This window comes from Podarcis cretensis, assembly GCF_951804945.1.
Source record: "Podarcis cretensis genome assembly, chromosome: 7".
NCBI lineage: Eukaryota > Metazoa > Chordata > Lepidosauria > Squamata > Lacertidae > Podarcis > Podarcis cretensis.
The window spans coordinates 8,447,312-8,466,464 of record NC_137176.1 but is presented as its reverse complement, the minus strand read 5'-3'; the positions used below and the strand labels follow the sequence as shown (position 1 = coordinate 8,466,464).

Here is a 19,153-nt window from a genome sequence, read left to right as displayed (position 1 = left end):
CAAATCATAATAAACCTGTGTTATCAAGGAAGCTTTTATGTTCTGTATATTAGATTGAACAAAAAGCCAAAAATCTGTATCAATAGAATACTATCCTCATTTTTTGGTGTGTGTTTTTTTTTTAAACATGGTCAGGAAGAAGAAACTGGAAACTAAAGTGAAGAAACTTGAAGGTAATTCACTGCAAATAAATTCACATTTCAGATACAGAAAACCTTTAGGTTTAAAGTAGTACATTGTTGTGGGACGCAGGTGGCGCTGTGGGTTAAAGCCTCAGCGCCTAGGACTTGCCAATCGAAAGGTCGGCGGTTCGAATCCCTGCGGCGGGGTGCGCTCCCGCTGCTCGGTCCCAGCGCCTGCCAACCTAGCAGTTCGAAAGCACCTCCGGGTGCAAGTAGATAAATAGGGACCGCTTACCAGCGGGAAGGTAAACGGCGTTTCCGTGTGCGGCTCTGGCTCGCCAGAGCAGCGATGTCACGCTGGCCACGTGACCCGGAAGTGTCTCCGGACAGCGCTGGCCCCTGGCCTCTTAAGTGAGATGGGCGCACAACTCCAGAGTCTGTCAAGACTGGCCCGTACGGGCAGGGGTACCTTTACCTTTATCTAGTACATTGTTGTAAGAAAAGAGAGTGTTGCATAGTTTATGTGTATTTTAAGTAGGGTTGAGAGGTACACCAACAATTTTGCCCCAGTCAGTTTACCTTAAAAACCTGAGTTTGATTCACCTTTTGCTTTCTTCGCTGTTGCCTTTACCTTTTACCCCATTCAACTAATGTCAGGATTGCAGTGTCAAATGCTGTACTTCTATTTCATGGGAATAAAAGAGAGAACAATTCCTTAGATAAAATTGAGCTAGTTAGTGCGAGAATGAATTAGCTTGTAAAAGGTTAATTATACATCTGGGTGGAATGTACACTCATATAAAAACCATTCTGAAAATGCTTTTTTAAAAGCGTTTTTAAAAATACATTGAATTTTCCATAAGGCTCACCATCTAGTGTCACATTGTATATTGCACTTAAAACATTTTAGTTGCAGCTGTGTAGCTGAGTCCCTGTTTTAATGAAACTGTCAATCAAAGTATAAAAATTCCAAGATTGCCTTAAGTCATGAATTGTTAGAATTTAGAGTGGTCTGTTGTTAGAAAGCTGTAAAATAATTTCATTATTTAAATCATAAAAGGTTTATACTATATTTTCTCATGAAAATATATGAGAAATGACAGCAGGAAGACAATTGTGCTCTCCTGTCCTGGCTCTGGGCAGTTGTTAGTAGCTGTGACAAGATCCTGAAATTAAGAATGAAAGCTCCTTAAAATTATTTCTTGTTTGTTTTTGTCCTGATTTTCATGTCACGTATTACTCTACTTGTTTAATGTCCAAAGGAAAGTAGAATAACTGTTAAGAAATTTGTCTCTTGAGTGTTTATAAATTAAATGTCAGTGTACCACCTCTGCCAAACCCCTGGTAGCTGAATAACTTGCAGAGCTTGATCCACTTACAAAAAACCTAGTTGGATTGCTGCATAAATTTTTATCCGAGTATAACATTATGCAAAGAACTCAGACTTGATTATTGCCATTTAAGGATATCTGTATGCATTTTAGGTTCTTATAGCAAACCTTGACAAAGCACAATTTAAGAATTTGACCTGTTGAAATGGAAGGGTGCAAATATATATTTATTACACGGAAAGGTTTTGTTGTCAGTGGTGTTTGGTATGAATAAAATTCTAGTTCCCTAGGGCTCATTAAGCAGAATTCTAAGGCATGTGGGCATTTACACACTTGGAGAAAAAGGTGTGGAGCTGTTGTGTGCAGTTGGTAGGATAATACCTGTCTCTGACCGAGCCAAGCGGCATTCATCCAGTGTGATGAAATCCTAATGAAATACATGATAGTGCAGAGCTGAATGCTGCAACCCCTGAATAAACTGTTAGAGTTTGACAAATCTGAAAGGGAAGGCATCGCCATGCAGGTGCATTTCGCCCTTGTTGGCTGACTTTTGTGCCACTAAGTCGAGCTTAATGGTTTTCATGCATTTTGATTGCTTTTTTCCTTTAAATGAAGAGGCTGCAGCAAAGCACATCCAGGAATTCAAGCAGCTGAAAGCAGAGAAGAAAATTCTTGAGAAGGAATTGAAGAAAGCACAGGTAACTTTCTTAAGCAGGGGTTTGGGGTGCTTGTTTTTTTGCATTTTTGCAGTAAACACAAATTTGTGTTTCTTTGCATGCTTTGTTATAAGTTACAGAGTAAGTATCTCCTCCTAATGATTCCCCCCCCCCAAGATGCAGAGTGTGTGTCATAAATGTGGACTTGGCATGCCTACTTTTCCCACTGTTCTTTTCCCACTGACAATAAAGATATTATTATTATTATTATCTGTTGATGACTTATTTCCCATCATTGCAGTGGGTAAACTGGTGGAAGACTAGACAATGTGGGGAGAACTGATCACAGAAATGGTTTAGGCTGCTGGGCAGAATTGTTGCTGCTTTAAGGTCCAAAGTAAAAACGTTACTGTTACACGGTACCCATGTGCCATGATAATTGGGGGGGGGGGTTAAAATAAAAGACAGCTCTTTCCTTCTCCCTCCACCTTGGACCTTACAGTCTAAATTTGGGCAGAGGGAATGAAGAGGTAACAATAAGCACAGAAGGGGAGGGATGGCAAGAGTAACAAGGGACAGTTCTGATTTTCCACCAAGCCTATGAAACCAGGGAGCTGTGACCCTCCAGATGATGGTGGACTCCAACCCCTAGCCAGCATGACCAGGTGTAAGGGACGATGGGAGTTGTAGTCTAGCAAAATCTGGAGGCTCCCAATCCTTATACAGTGGTATCTCAGGTTAGGAACTTAATTCGTTCCCGGGGTCCGTTCTTAACCCCAAACTGTTCTTAACCTGAGGTGCGCTTTCAGTGATGGGGCCTCCCCTCGCGCCGCCGGCACGCAATTTCCTTTCTCATCTTGGGGCAAAGTTCTTAACCCGAGGTACTACTTCCGGATTAGCGGAGTTTGTAACCCGAGGCGTTTGTAACCCGAGGTGCTACTGTATAATACATTTGAGAGGTCATGAGGTAATTTAAACAGTAACCAGAGTCGAATCTCTTTCCACTGACAATACTACAAGTTAAGGATGTTAATGTGGTTTGGTTTTCTTCCCTTGATGTTGACAGGAGAAGACTGATGGCTTCCCGAATGCAAAGCAAAAGAAAGGTGATGTTTCACTTTATTTTACCGTAACGGATTTTCAGTGGCAGGGTTCCAGTTTTAATTGTTGATCTGATATCTGTGTCTGTCTTATTTCCCCTCAGTGCTGAAGAATGCTGAGACCCAAAGTGACAGAGCAAGTCCTGTAGCAGACCTAGACAAAGGTTGGTATGTATAAGTATTTTCTCTCTAATATAAGAAGATTGCAATTGCTCATAGCTGCTGTTCTTTGAGTTGTCATCTATACAGTCATCACATCCTCATACTACAAGGCCTCACCCTTCAGCCCTACTTGGATTCTTGCAAGTATCCTAAAGGAGCTGAATAGGAGAGATTGCCCACTGCATGGGACATGTGCAAGGCCCCAAGATCTGGCTGAGAAAAGGGCTTGAGAGCATGGCCGCCTCAGCCAGCAAGCCCAAAGGTTCTGCTTTGTGGTCATCCACATGTAACAAGCTGCATGACGATAGGTCAGGGGTCAGCAACCTTTTTCAGCCGTGGGCCAGTCCACCGTCCCTCAGACCATGTGGTGGGCCAGACTATATTTTGTGGGGGGCGGGGGGGTGAACAAATTCCTATGCCCCACAAATAACCCAGAGATGCATTTTAATTAAAAGCACACATTCTACTCATGTAAAAACCCCAGAAAGGCCCCACAAATAACCCAAAGATGCATTTTAATTAAAAGCACACATTCTACTCATGTAAAAACCCCAGAAAGGCCCCACAAATAACCCAAAGATGCATTTTAAATAAAAGGACACATTCTACTCATGTAAAAACACGCTGATTCCTGGACCATCCACGGGCCGGATTGAGAAGGCGATTGGGCCGCATCTGGCCCCCGGGTCTTAGGTTGCCTAGCCCTACGATAGCTTTTATGTCAGCTTGAACTTGTTACTCTGCTGTAAGTATTCTTTGCTTCTTAGAACTGCAGTTGGATGGAGACAAATTATTTATCATTGCCTAAGACGAGGTCGTCAGACATGATACCCAAGACCTTGCTTTCCAGCATCTAACCCCCTACACATTATTGAACCACTGAGAGACTGATTCATTGCTGGCTAATGCTGGGTGTCTCAGCCGTGGCCTGTCACCACAGCTCCCTTGAAATTAGCAGCACGTTTCAGTGAGGGTGGAGACCATTGGACAGCCAAGCAGAAGGCAACATTTGCAATTTCCCCAGTTCTGTAGAGCGAGTGGAAGCCTAGGGGATTAGATGGCAGACAACAGAACTGAACAGAACTGTAAGGAATTGATCTGCGTGGGTGGGGAACAATCTGTTGGGTTCTGTTGCGCTCATGGGGTTATTTTAGAAGAAAAGTTGTGATGCATTTGGGGTGGACTGTAGAGAGGTGTTTTAGAATTTAACCCTGGTCTTCCTGGCAAAGCTAGTGATTTGGGGCTGAAAACATTTGTGCTTTTGTATATGCTGGGCATCTGCTGCGTGGGAGTTTGGGCTCCTTCTTCAACCCTTCCTTTCCCACTGCAAGCTGCATAGGACACTAGAACTTTTTTTGTTTAGAAGGCCATGTCTGAAGTGCAGTTGCCATTTTCAGATCAACAGGCAAAAATCTGACTCGTCTGCCCACCCAGGTTCAGTTGGGTGCATTCATGACTTGTTAAGGGCTGGGGAGAAAGACACATTTGCTTTCAAAGAAGCTTCACTACCTGGTCGCCTGGAAGTGCTTTCTTTCCTGTTCCAGGTGACAAGACCTGAATCTATCCCTCTCCTTTTACATGCAAGTACCAACCAGGAGTGGGACGCGGGTGGCGCTGTGGGTTAAACCACAGAGCCTAGGACTTGCTGATCAGAAGGTCGGCGGTTCGAATCCCCGTGGCGGGGTGAGCTCCCGTTGCTCGGTCCCTGCTCCTGCCAACCTAGCAGTTCGAAAGTACGTCAAAGTGCAAGTAGATAAATAGGTACCGCTCCAGCAGAAAGGTAAACGGCGTTTCCGTGTGCTGCTCTGGTTCGCCAGAAGCGGCTTAGTCCTGCTGGCCACATGACCCAGAAGCTGTACGCCGGCTCCCTCGGCCAATAAAGCGAGATGAGCGCCGCAACCCCAGAGTCGGTCACGACTGGACCTAATGGTCAGGGGTCCCTTTACCCTTACCAACCAGGAACCCATTCCCACATCATAGGCGAAGCTATCGGTCTCCCTTGTTATTTTTGCAGTTGCCAGGAGGTGTAATCTTCTTATATTTATAATGCTGAAATATTGGTGTGTGGTTTTTTTGTTTGATGTTATATTTGCAATTATGTTGCTATGAAATTGCTATGGAATTGTTCTTGCAGCGGCTGATTTTGAGATGCATTCCTTTTTTTTGCAAGCCGCTTTGAGCATGAATCTTTTCAAGGAAAGGTGATATGCAAATAAAATGGTGATCATGCCCCAAAGTGCTGAGAATACCAACAAAGGGATACAACCGGAGCTCCTTAATTTCATTCCATTTTTTTAAAAAAACGCCGCTTACTTAGCAAAGAGGCAAGCAGAGGCAAGAAGGAAATGATGCAATTTAAATAGATTCAGGTGGATTTCTTGCTATTGCTTATCACGTCAACAGGCTGAGTCCTCTGAGGAGACACAGGCTCAAGGGAGTTGCCAAGAAGGGTAAAAGAACATGTTGGTTAGCTTGTATTGTAACAAATTGTGTCAAGTCAGAACTTCTGCTGAATATCCATCGATTTGTCGAGAAATTGGGCTGAGAAATTGTGCTACCTCGGGTTAAGTACTTAATTCGTTCCAGAGGTCCGTTCTTAACCTGAAACTTTTCTTAACCTGAAGCACCCCTTTAGCTAATGGGGCCTCCCGCTGCCGCCGCGCCACCAGAGCACGATTTCTGTTCTCATTCTGAAGCAAAGTTCTTAACCCTGAGGTACTATTTCTGGGTTATCGGAGTCTGTAACCTGAAGCGTATGTAACCCGAAGTACCACTGTATTTTTGTATAGCCCTTCAATCATTTTCCAAGGGCAGATTGCAAGAAAGTGCTGCATTCATATCACTGCTCATATGTTTCCTGAACATTGGACCAGAGTGGTGGGCCTCCGTCCCCTGCTCAACTCTCCAAGGAAATAGCTAACCAGCAGCAAAGAGAGAACTGCTCTGTTGGGAGTTGTCACCTCCAGGTGTCTTTAGGTAACAGATCCTGACATAGCAAGCTTCCTTCAACTTTACTGAGAAGCCTTGGCAAGTCAATAGAGGAGGCCTAGTAGGCTAGAGGGGATGCGGGTAGCGCTGTGGGTAAAACCTCAGCGCCTAGGACTTGCCGGTCGCATGGTCGGCGGTTCGAATCCCCGCGGCGGGATGCGCTTCCGTCATTCGGTCCCAGCGCTTGCCAACCTAGCAGTTCGAAAGCACCCCCGGGTGCAAGTAAATAGGGACCGCTTACCAGCGGGAAGGTAAACGGTGTTTCCGTGTGCTGCGCTGGCTCGCCAGACGCAGCTTGTCACAATGGCCACGTGACCCGGAAGTGTCTGCGGACAGCGCTGGCTCCCGGCCTATAGAGTGAGATAATAATAATAATAATAATAATAATAATAATAATAATATTTTATTTATATCCCGCCCTCCCCAGCCAAGGCCGGGCTCAGAGCGGCTTACAAACAATAATAAAAACAAGATGAATGATTACAACTTAAAAACAAAAATAAAATACAACATTAAAATAATGGAACATTAAAATATTAAAATGTAGCCTCATCGCAGGAGGAGAAGGAAAAGAAAAAAAGGGGGGGGAAAGAGGGAGGGAGGGAATCAAATTGGCTCCAAGCCAAAGGTCAGGCGGAACAACTCTGTCTTACAGGCCCTGCGGAAAGAAATCAGATCCTGCAGGGCCCTGGTCTCATGAGACAGAGCGTTCCAACAGACCGGAGCCAGAGTTGAAAAGGCCCTGGCTCTGGTTGAAGCCAATCTAACTTCCTTAGGGCCTGAGACCACTAGGGTGTTGTTATTTATGGACCTTGAGGCTCTCCGTGGGGCATACCAGGAGAGGCAGTCCCGTAGGTACGAGGGTCCTAGGCCGTGAAGGGCTTTAAAGGTCAAAAACAGCACCTTAAATCTGACCCTGTACTCCACCGGGAGCCAGTGCAGCTTGAAAAGCACTGGGTGAATATGCTCCCATGGCAGAGACCCCGTGAGGAGCCTCGCTGCAGCATTCTGTACCCGCTGGAGTTTCTGGGACAGCTTCAAGGGCAGCCCCGCGTAGAGCGAATTACAGTAGTCAAGCCTGGAGATGACCGTCGCATGGATCACTGTGGCCAAGTCGGGGCAGGAAAGGTAAGGGATGAGCGCACAACCCTAGAGAGATGAGATGAGCGCACAACCCTAGAGTCTGGCAAGACTGGCCCGTACGGGCAGGGGTACCTTTACCTTTACCTTTAGCAGGCTAGAGGTTTGCCATCACTGGAACAGACATAACCTCAGCAGTTTGGGATTTGCTTCTTATTCCCTGTATTAGTGAAGACATGTGTGTGCAGATACAGATACAGATATATATTCTATTAATCCATGTTTCTCTGCAAGTACCATAACAGTTTGGATGCCTCTTTGGTTATTTTACAGAGAAAATTAAGCTGCTGTTGCAGGAGCTCTGGGTGTGTATTGACAGCTCGACAGGAAAAAGTCAAATCAACAAAAATGACTACATCTTAGGTGAGACCCAAGTACTGTATCTCTAGAGATAATTGGAAGTAGTCGCTTTCCTTAGAATCATAGAATCATAGAATCATAGAGTTGGAAGAGACCACAAGGGCCATCGAGTCCAACCCCCTGCCAAGCAGGAAACACCATCAGAGCACTCCTGACATATGGTTGTCAAGCCTCTGCTTAAAGACCTCCAAAGAAGGAGACTCCACCACCCTCCTTGGCAGCAAATTCCACTGTCGAACAGCTCTTACTGTCAGGAAGTTCTTCCTAATGTTTAGGTGGAATCTTCTTTCTTGTAGTTTGGAACCATTGCTCCGTGTCCGCTTCTCTGGAGCAGCAGAAAACAACCTTTCTCCCTCCTCTATGTGACATCCTTTTATATATTTGAACATGGCTATCATATCACCCCTTAACCTCCTCTTCTCCAGGCTAAACATGCCCAGCTCCCTTAGCCGTTCCTCATAAGGCATCGTTTCCAGGCCTTTGACCATTTTGGTTGCCCTCCTCTGGACAGTTTGTCAGTGTCCTTAGAGAGAGAAAAAGTATGTTGCAATTTTCAAGAACAGTAAAGAAAAATTGCCTCTTTTCTCACCTGCAGCAACAGATTTTCATGGTCATTCAAGAGCACGTGGAAAAAAAAGTGAGTACTTTTAGAACGGCACTCTGCCGTTGAATCTCACGACAGACGGATGCCAATAATTAACTTTTAGAATGACTTTGCACTATGCTTTTAATATTTGCATAATTTAAATGCAAGAACAAAATATATGCATATATACCTGCAGGGCATTTGCAGTTGTCTCTAGGCTGCTGGAAATCTTCCTTGGTGTGTCCCCATTCCTCCTATGCCTTCTTCCAAGACTGCGCTAGGAATGTCTTACACTTTTTAAGGAAAAATTTTGTGAGGGTCATGGGAAGGTTACAAAAACTGTACGGCACCCCAGAAACACAGCAGGGGGCCCCCGAGAGTGGTCAGTAAAATTAACACCTGGATTTTTAAAATTAAAAAATAATAATTAAGGGGATACTTTCTGGAGGGCCTGTGGAGTTGCAAAAAAACCTTTCAACGGCACAGTGGTGTACCTGTAGGGCACTCAGTAACCTGTATAATAAACCATTTGTTTTAAAATTGGTTTGAAAACTTTTTTTAAAACCTTCAGAAAGTGGAGGAAATATGGAAACCTTGTTTACATTGTAGATGATCTTCTGCCCCATAGAAACGCCGCGGAATCCTCAACAATTCAGGAAACCTCGAGAAGAGAGGCCTTCTGGTTGTCCTTCACCTGAAACCTGTACGACGCACGTTTCTTTGGCACCGTTGCAGACAAAGCTGGGCGACAGACTTGCTGGGCATGGTAGCCCAGTAGAAAGCAAGGCCATGGAAACCACGGGCGCTTACAATGGTGGCGGCACTTTTTACGAAGACAGATCTCTAGAAGTCATTTCAGAGACAGATTTGGGAGAGGGCAACGTGGATGTTTTTAGCACGGAACAGGACGAACTTGGTGAAAATCTGCGAGATATTTTGAAGTGGGTTAGGCCTCTTCCTCCTCTACTGTCTCCCATACAGTTTTCACCTGCTGCTACTCCAGTAAGTCAAAATATGGGTTAAAATCGTGTGCCCTAGTAATGTCATAATCTTGATTGAATGTTGACTTAATACAGTACAGCAAGTCTACTTGTGGGTGGAGCCAGGTGGCCAGAAAGAGGCAGTGCTATCCATGGGTAGTACACTTGGCTCATTCTCATTCTCAGTTGAACAGGCTTTGCAGGTATTCATAGTGCTCCAAAAAGCAAAAAAATACTACCCCCACCCTCCTGAGAGCAGGATAAAATCAGTAAATGTGTAATATACCTGGGCAGTGATTTCTCTGTTATACCACTTTCAACTATCCAAAAAAAACCCACAATGCCCCCCACCTGCCTTCAGAGTATAGTAGGCCCGGACCTAAAAGAATCGTTACCATTGTATCCAGTTTAATGGAAAATAATAATAATAATAATAATAATAATAATAATAATAATAATAATAATTTATTTATACCCCGCCCATCTGGCTGAGGTTCCCCAGCCACTCTGGGTGGCTCCCAATCGAGTGTTTAAAACAATACAGCATTAAATATTAAATTCCCTAAACATATTGTCAAACAGTGGGATATAAATTAAGACAATAAATGTGGTGACAGCTCCTGTTGTGATTCATGAGAGCAGCGGCTCTGTCATAGGGAGCTGTTGTTTTTTCTCCTTCCCCGACTTCCTTCAGTAAGAACTGTTAAAGTGTAAAATGTTAGCTTTCTCGGTTAGGATGTCATCCTTGCTAATTCCATTGCTAGGTTAAAACAGTTTGGTTTTAGAATACAGTGGTACCTTGGTTTAAGAACAGCTTAGTTTATGAACAACTTGGAAATAGAACGCTGCAAACCCGGAAGCAGGTGTTCTGGTTTGTGAACTTTGCCTTGGAAGCAGAACATGTTCCACTTCCTGTTGAGTGTGTTCCATTTGTAAACTGAGTCCCCCGCTGCTATGGGAAAGCACACCTTGGTTTAAGAATGCTTTGGTGTAAGAACGGACTTCCGGAACAGATTAAGTTTGTAAACCGAGGTACCATTGTATACTGAACACCTGGATTTTCAGCTTCTGGCTGCTGCTATTTTTGTGGTTTTATTGACTGTGCGTCACTTTGAGTATTGCTTTTTAAATAGTGAAATGACTCATGTTTTTATGGATTAAGATGAACCTTTGCAAGTGAGCTAAGCCCTGTACAAAGGAACTCTCTCTCTTTGTTTCTGATAGATACTCTTTAGTTTATCTTGTTCTTAGTTCTCATTGAAGTCGTAAAACCTCTGTGCAAAAAAATCTCAATAGAAAACTGTTTCTCAGAAAGAACTACTTCCTGTTTTCTAGCTCTCTATGGTTTGGTTTATAAGGAACGCGGGTAGCGCTGTGGGTTAAACCACAGAGCCTAGGACTTGCCGGTCAGAAGGTTGGTGATTCGAATCCCTGTGACGGGGTGAGCTCCCGTTGCTCGGTCCCTGCTCCTGCCAATCTAGCAGTTCGAAAGCACGTCAAAGTGCAAGTAGATAAATAGGTACCGCTCTGGTGGGAAGGTAAACGGTGTTTTCATGCGCTGCTCTGGTTTGCCAGAAGCGGCTTAGTCATGCTGGCCACATGACCCGGAAGCTGTACGCCGGCTTCCTCGGCCAATAAAGCGAGATGAGCGCCACAATCCCAGAGTCGGTCACGACTGGACCTAATGGTCAAGGGGCCCTTTACCTTTACCTTTATGGTTTTGTTTTTATGGTTTTGAAGAGAATGCCATCATGTAAATCTGCAGCTCTGATCTGAAGTGGAACAGCGCAGAAGTAGGTTTACTACACCTCAGTCATGTTTTTAGTGCATATCTGTTTAGATGTGTCTTTAGCAGTACCAGTTTTTTGAAAGGGAAAAAGGTAATGAACATTGTAACTTGAATGGCTGTTCATAAAACATTTGAACTGTTATGAGTACTATATTAATTCTTCTCATTTATTTCTTTAAGGATACGTTATTTGGAAACTTAACAGATTCCAGCGATGAAGATGAAATGAACCAGGATGTGCAAATGCTTGAAAATATTTTGGAAAAAAGTGAACCAAAAGCTGAAATTTCTTACGAGAATCTTTCAGCAGAATCTCGGAGCAAATGTGTCTCTTTTAGCGCAAACAATACAAATGGCAATTCTCAGGAGTCACCTGAAAGACTTAGCAAATTGACGGAAGAAGAGTCAGCACTGTGTCACGACCCTGTGACAGAAACATCAGTATATCTTAATGAGAGAGGTGCCATATCAACAAGTGAGAAGCATCTGCAGGAGAATTCTGACTTTTTGGAGGCACACACAGCCACTGAGCCAGCAGCACACGGTACAGAAAACGTCAACAAAAACTTCGATAATATGATGAAAGCGAAAGACAAACTCATGATGCCTGCTTTATTGTCTCCATCGGCTAACTCACAAGGTCAAAAAAAAACAGCTGAGTCAATGCCCATGAAAGAAGACGTTGGAAGTAGCATTGACCATGTGCACAAAGAGCCTACTAGCTTCTTGAAAGATGAGAAGGAAGAGCTCATTGAGACAGTGGAAGGTGATTGGCTTCAAACACCCAAAGGTGGCTCTCAGCAGCAAACCAAAGGGTCCATTTTAGCTACTGAAAATGAGCTCGTAGCTCCTGAAATTTTTAAGGATGTTTCTGGTGATGTGCGAGGAGGAATGGGGCCTGGCCCCAGTGACATCCAATCTAAATTTAATTTTGAGAAAGCAAAATGCATTGGTGAAGAACACACTGAACCTGTAACAACAGACAAACAAAATGCAACTGAAGGGCTCTGCTCAGGCAGCAGTGATGAAGCATTAATGGAAGAGAAAATGAATTTCGTTAACCATAATTTCCTCTCTGAAATGGAATGTTCTAGGGTGCTGCTCCAGCAACAAGATGCTGAGATAACATTTACACAGGACTTTGAAAAAGATTCTCACGTCTCCGATGCAGCCATCAAATCACAATGCGTAGAAGAAAATCACAGTAGTGAAGAGGAATGTGACAAGCAATATGAATTAAATGGGGAGAATAAACTAGGGAATGCTGATACCTTGAGGCCCCACTCCCATATTACAGTGGCAAGTGATGGATGCAATAATTCATTGTATCCTATAGGTGAAAGCAGCACTCTCCCTTCTGTGCGTACTAAACATGGAGAAGATGACCAGCAGAAAGTTGAAAATGAAAACGTTGTAGGCAAAACGAAACCCAAATCAATGGATGTAAAAAAAGAATGTGTAGAACTAGAACAATACATTGACCAAAAAGATTCCGTTAAATCGCTACAAGAGGAGCCAGATTATCAAAGCAGTCCTATGTTAGCAGCAGAAGCATTTATTATTGAAGGGTGTCCAGAGGGGTCTCTTGAAAGTAAACACACACTCTTTGAATCAGAGAATGTCACTCAAAGTGCTTCAGAATCAGGGTATGTTGAAAATGCAGACGTTAAACCTGAGTGTAAGTCCAAAACGCATAGCGTTTCAATTAACTTTCAGCACACTGAGGCTGTTGCGGAAGATTTATGCTTGACATCAGAACGGCTTGAGAAGGAAGATAGTGAACGGCTGAAAATAACAGAAACTGGGACTGCACAGTTTATCATAGAAGAAGGAAGTGAAGAAACATCTGCTCTTGCAACTCTGTGTGACAGAAATATGGAGCCCAGTTTGATTTTTAAAGATTTGCAACATGGAATAAATGATGCACCACCTCAAGAAAAGGCAACCTATAATGCTAAAAGCAATTCATCTGATAAAATGAAGCATGCTGCGGAAGGGACAGAAACGAATTACAAGTGCTCTGTAACAAATGGGGTGGAATTAGAACAGAACACAAATGAAGGTCTTGCTCAGTCTGTTCAAGATGAATTAGAATCAGAGAGTGCAGTTATTGAAACTTCCTCTGTCACTACAACAGTTGGTTCGAAGTCCACTGCAGAGCCCTCCAATGTCACTGTGTCCAACGCTGAAATCAGTTATGAGCTCTTCAGCAGAAATGGCCAAAGCTCTGTCCCAGGGTACATTACCCCTTCCTCTCCAAGCAGAGAAGAAGATGCTGATCATAGGGATCACGATTCTGGGGAAGACTTGACAAGTAAAGAGGCAAATGTTCTCGATTCTGACGTAGACAAAAATAAGTCCCTGGATTGTTGCAGTTTCCATGAAATGGAAATCGAAGAAGCCAGAGAACAGCCAACTCTCAGGGAATCCCAGATAATGTGTTGTGGGGAGCTTACTAAAGCACAAACCCCCGAGGCATCGAGCCTAAACAGTGTTAATACTGTAGACATTTTTGTAGTGAGCAAATCTGTTCCAAGTGATGAGAAGCTTATTGTTCCTCTTGATAAGACGTCAGGGATTCCTTCAAGAAAGTGTGAGCTAGAACATAATCTGAGTGAAGCAACAGCTAAAGAAACTGATGCAATATCGAGCAGAGGCACAAGATCTGAAGGGGTGAATGAACTGACAGTGTCTGAAAGTACTATCATGCTTATGAAATCATCTCCCTTGGATTCACCAGAGGAAGAGGTTTTCCCATTAAGGAAGGTGAATTGCACAAAACCACAACCAATGCTTGCAGCGTCCAGAGCAGATGTGGGTGGTGAGCAGGAGCTGTCCCATGCAACAGAAGAGGCATCCCCGAAATATACGCCGGCTGCAGCACATGACACTGGCTCCCATGTTGCTGAAGTGACGGAAGGGATATGGGAACATTCATACGCAACAAGAGGGACGTGTAGTGATGAAAATACCTCCTTAAAATCTGAATCTCTTACAACAACAGAGAAGTCAGACGAGAGGCAAGCAGGACAAGACATTTCAGCGGTCGTTTCATTGATGAGACATGACAGAAAATCTCTCTCCAGGAAGCCTTCTGCAAGTGATCCAGAATTTAATAGTGATATAGTTGCACCACACTCGGAATACAGTGGCACTAGTGTAGAAACCCCAGAAATCCAGTTAGATTTCTTTAAAGGGAAAGTAAGTGCTGAGGAAGAAAGAAGCTTTAGCCGTTTGGGATGCAGCTCCAGCCTGATGCAGAACCAGTTAACACCCGTCTGTCTTGATGAGGACTCCAGTGCCTCCCACAACAAGGAAACCCATATAAAGAACGAGGGGGAAACTCTTGCTGCTCAAACCAGCCGGCATTCCATACCACCTGCCTCTGAATCTTCCAGCTCTAAACCACAAAAAATAGTGTCTGAGAAAGTGGAATCCCCCCCTGCTCTTGCATCTCACGGAAATAACGGAGCAGGACAAGCGCTTGAAGCATCAGACTCTAGAAATGTTTCAGCAGAGGTAGGTCTTAGGCCTCTCCAGAGAATACCTAGCTGCAAGGGGAAGAGGAAAAGTCGGCAAGCACTGCTCACTGAGACCATTTTTGCCAACGCAGATACTTCCACGCCTACAGTGTATTCTCCTCCAAAAACCCTGACAAAAATTAGGGAAGAGATGGGCCCTCCATTACCTCCCTTGCTCCCACCTCTGATACCTACTCCCCCAAGGAAGGTTAGGCCCCTCTCCCCACTGACGTCATCGTCTAGCCAGTCTTCTTTGCCTTCCCCACTTGATGGAATGGTTTCTCCTTTACGGGAAGCTGCAGTTCCTCCTCTAAGGTCGCCGCTGTCGGATATCCCCAAATGCAAGTCTCCCGCTACATTTACCACCCCTTCTCCCTCGGGCACGCCGATGCGTCAGAGGGCTCTGTCTTCGCCTCTTCAGTTTTGCGCCACCACTCCCAAGCACGCCCTCCCCGTGCCTGGCAGACTTCCTCCATCGGCAGTTGGCGGCACTGCTACACCCGTACCCCAGGAAAACTCGGTGAAGATCTTGGACAGCATGTATCCAGAGCTATCTGCCCGAGCCAGAACTCTCAGCATCCTGAAAGGTAACATTCAGCTGAGTAGGTCGGCTTCTCTAGATGGCAAAAACGCCCCACAGCCGGTCCATCAGATCAGTGGCTTTAAAGCAATTGCTTCTGTGTCCACTGCTTTTGTTAAAACGGGGAGCAGTTTCAAGCCTGACCCAGAGCAACTGTCTTCCAATGTGTGTTACACTGGGAAAAGGGCTTTAGTACCTGTGACTGTGCCAAAGAATGCCAAAAGGCTAAGACTAGATAGCAAGTCGCCAAAATCAAACTTCTGCAAGGAGGAGCCTTCAGGTAGAGTCCCAGGTGCTGGCATACGGTGCCCTGCTGAAGAAACTATCCATCTGAGTAGCGAGGGTGGTACTCACTTAACCGGTGAAGCCGATTCACAATTGCTTGTGGCTGCGAAGAAAAGCGATGACTCCGATAGCAACATTGTGATGGTAGCATTGGAGAAAGTTTCCAAAGCCTGTTTTGACCTGTTACCTGTTATCCGTAGCCACGTTTTGGTGGGCAATACCTCGAAGCTCCCAGCCATGAGAGATGAAGAGAAAGAAGCCGTTTATGAACTTGGCGTTGCTAAGAAGGTCAGTTACACTTCTTCTTCTTCTTGTTTTTTTTTAAAAAATACCAGTAAACTGGTTTAGCTTATACAACCAAACAATGAGCGTGGAACCTTCTGGAATAGTAGTTAAGACAGTAGAAGCCGTAGAAGAGACCATTTGAACCCACCTTTCTGCCAACCTATCATGTCACCTCTTGCAGTTCATATGTGGACATACAGTGGTGCCCCGCAAGACGAATGCCTCGCTAGACGAAAAACGCGCAAGACGAAAGGGTTTTTCATTTCTTGAGTTGCTTCGCAAGACGAATTTCCCTATGGGCTTGCTTCGCAAGACGAAAACGTCTTGCGGGTTTGCTTCCTTTTTCTTAAAGCCGTTAATACCCGGGGAATCCGCGCTCCGCGAGACGAAAATATCGCAAGACGAAGCAACTCACGGAACGAATTAATTTCTTCTTGCGAGGCACCACTGTATAATTAAGTTTGCTGTGGCTGATTGGGGATGTTGACTCATATCTTGGTTTTTGTTAAAGGGATGAAGCTGGATTTGCATGGCTTAACACACATCCGCACACACAGACATACACTTTTGAGCAAACGGTGGTTTTTCGGTCCCTTACAGCTAATATCCATGGGGATTTTGATGTTGTGTTTACCCCAGTGTTTCTCAAACTTTTTGCACTCTCTCATTTCTTGCAAACTTAGCTGCTGCCACCGCAACCCATCCCGGCTCGTCTCTTCCACAGGTGAGCAAGTGCACAAGGACTTTGCTCACAGTTGTCTCTATTTAGCCTGTTGTATATGAGAATCTGCAGGCTGAAGTGCTAAGTTTGACATTAGCATTCAGAGCAGAGGAACTGTTACCCCCCCTTAAACACCATAAAAATAAAGGAACATCTTCTGCTGGGGTGATGGGGGTGCAGTCATCCCCCGAAATCAGATGTGCACCAGAGAGGGTCCTTGCGAGGGGCAATATGGGCTTTGGCTGGTAATAAAGAATGTGCTGTGTGTTTAAGACCCCTGTATTTTCGCCCCACTCCACGTGACCCACAGACCCCCCAAGTGAGAGTCCTGTCCTTTAGTTTTGTGATTCACAGTTTTAAGCCTATGTCTTGGTTTACAAAGGCTTCTGAAAGCAGATTGCACTGTGATCTAAATGCATCAAACAGTTCGCACATCCAAGTTCTATCTGGATGTCTGTCATAAGGCAGAACTTGTGGAGGGAGTAGGGAAACGATCTTAACTCGGTCATCAGATCTGTAAATCTTGTGACCCTCCTTGCTCCAAACTCCCAGGAACATGGGTGCCTTGAACTGCACAAAGAGGAGGGCTGTGGGTCACATGTTGTGTAAGCCTGGATTCAGGTGAATCTATCCCTGCCTTAGATGGAACGCTTGGGCTCTAAAATTGTATGGAGACATTTCTGAAACACTTCAACTTGTCTGATAGTTTATTCATTTGGTGGAGTTGTTGAGCGCTTTGGGTTCCACGTCACTGACTAAGAGCCAGTTCGTGACGGCCAGTTTTTAAGTGGCAGCATGCTTCTGGAGTGATCACCTTCCCAAGTTCCTGTTTGTTTGTTTGTTTGTTTGTTTGTTTGTTTGTTTGTTTTCAGGGAAGTTTTTAATATTTAACGCTGTATTGTTTTTAACACCTGATTGGGAGCCGCCCAGAGTGGCTGGGGAAACTCAGCCAGATGGGCGGGGTATAAATAATAAATTGTTGTTGTTGTTGTTGTTGTTGTTGTTGTTGTTGTTGTGTTTGTTTGTTTGTTTGTTTGTTTGTGTTTATATATATGCTGCTTTTCCACAATCAGCTGCAGCCAAAGCAGCTTGCAGCAAACATTCAAGACATCAAAATACAAATATGCGGAATACAGAGCATGTCCGTAAATTCAAAAGTCAACAGTTTAACAAACACAGAATAAATTTGATATTAACCCCCAAAAAGGTCAAGAAAAGAAAACCCCGATCCAGGCTTCAGTACATAAATGCAAGGCCAAAGAAGAGTTAACCGACAACAAAGTTTGGCAATGCATTTTCTAGCAGTATTCATTTGGTGTTTCTTCCCCAGTTGCTTAGGGTCAGACCTGAAATTAATCTCACTGGAAGCTCCCCCAGATGGTAAGATTCCCTGTTATTACATCATTCAGGATGAGGGAACTTGAGGTCTTTCCATCCAAAAGTGCTTTTACCCCCCCCCCCAAAAAAAAAAAAGACCATGGGAAGATTTGAGGGGAAAGATTCAGCACAAGGTCCACTGCAAAATTGTGCTGTCAACCTGTTTTCAGGATTTTTTATTTCTGAGAGTGTTTCTCATTTGTGTCCGGGTGTCTGGATGGGATAAGAAGCCAGGAACATACCCACCCAGCCACTGTTCAGCTGTAATGGCTCCCAACTTAAAGGTAAAGATAAAGGGACCCCTGACCATTAGGTCCAGTCGTGGCCGACTCTGGGGTTGTGGCGCTCATCTCGCTTTATTGGCCGAGGGAGCCGGCGTACAGCTTCCGGGTCATGTGGCCAGCATGACTAAGCCGCTTCTGGTGAACCAGAGCAGTGCACGGAAACCTAGCAGTTCCTGTCAACCTAGCAGTTCGAAAGCACGTCAAAGTGCAAGTAGATAAATAGGTACCGCTCCGACGGGAAGGTAAACGGCTCCCAACTTAGGCCCTAGCATATCTTCAACCTTATATTGGTATGAATTAAGGCCTTCAAAAATGCCCTGCATGGATCCCAGGTCTTTCAAACTTTTTAAGGTGACAATGCGACAATTGTGCACAAATGTGAAGTTATCTCAGAATCTGGCAGAGAACCTTTTTCACTGGAGGTGATAGGGATTGGATCTTCTGCATGCATTGCTTGTGCTCTGCTTATGGCACCTCCCCATAGATTCCTTTACACACATCACTGGCAGAGGTTGTATCAGAACTTGACCTACATTGGCCTACATGTGGAATGGCCTCAGAGAGGCCAATTGGTCTTCTTTCATATACAGTGGTGCCCCGCAAGACGAACGCCTCGCAATACGGAAAACCCGCTAGATGAAAGGGTTTTCTGTTTTGGAGGCGCTTCGCAAAACAAATTTCCCTATGGGCTTGCTTCGCAAGACGAAAATGTCTTGCAAGTTCCTGCGGGGTTTTTTCCCTTTTCCCCCCCTTTTCCTAAGCCCTAAGCCGCTTATCAGCTGATCCGCTGATAAGCCGCTTATCAGCTGATCCGCTAAAAGCCACTAAACCGCTAATAGCGCTAATCCGCTAAGCTGTCAATGGGCTTGCTTCGCAAGACGAAAAA

At 44.6% G+C, this 19,153-nt stretch overlaps 1 protein-coding gene across 2 annotated transcripts in view; it reads left to right on the top strand.

Moving 5' to 3' along the window:
- ICE1 (interactor of little elongation complex ELL subunit 1) overlaps positions 1-19,153 on the top strand; it is a 43,639-nt gene that overhangs the window by 17,034 nt on the left and 7,452 nt on the right. The window contains exons 7-15 of one of the 2 annotated variants that reach the window (XM_079983434.1): positions 136-173; positions 2,069-2,151; positions 3,176-3,215; positions 3,314-3,373; positions 7,773-7,862; positions 8,455-8,496; positions 9,074-9,447; positions 11,395-15,888; positions 16,569-16,609. In XM_079983434.1, coding sequence (XP_079839560.1) covers positions 136-173; positions 2,069-2,151; positions 3,176-3,215; positions 3,314-3,373; positions 7,773-7,862; positions 8,455-8,496; positions 9,074-9,447; positions 11,395-15,888; positions 16,569-16,609 — 5,262 coding nt within the window. The remainder of the gene's footprint in view (positions 1-135; positions 174-2,068; positions 2,152-3,175; positions 3,216-3,313; positions 3,374-7,772; positions 7,863-8,454; positions 8,497-9,073; positions 9,448-11,394; positions 15,889-16,568; positions 16,610-19,153) is intronic. The other variant, XM_079983433.1, reaches the window with a different exon arrangement.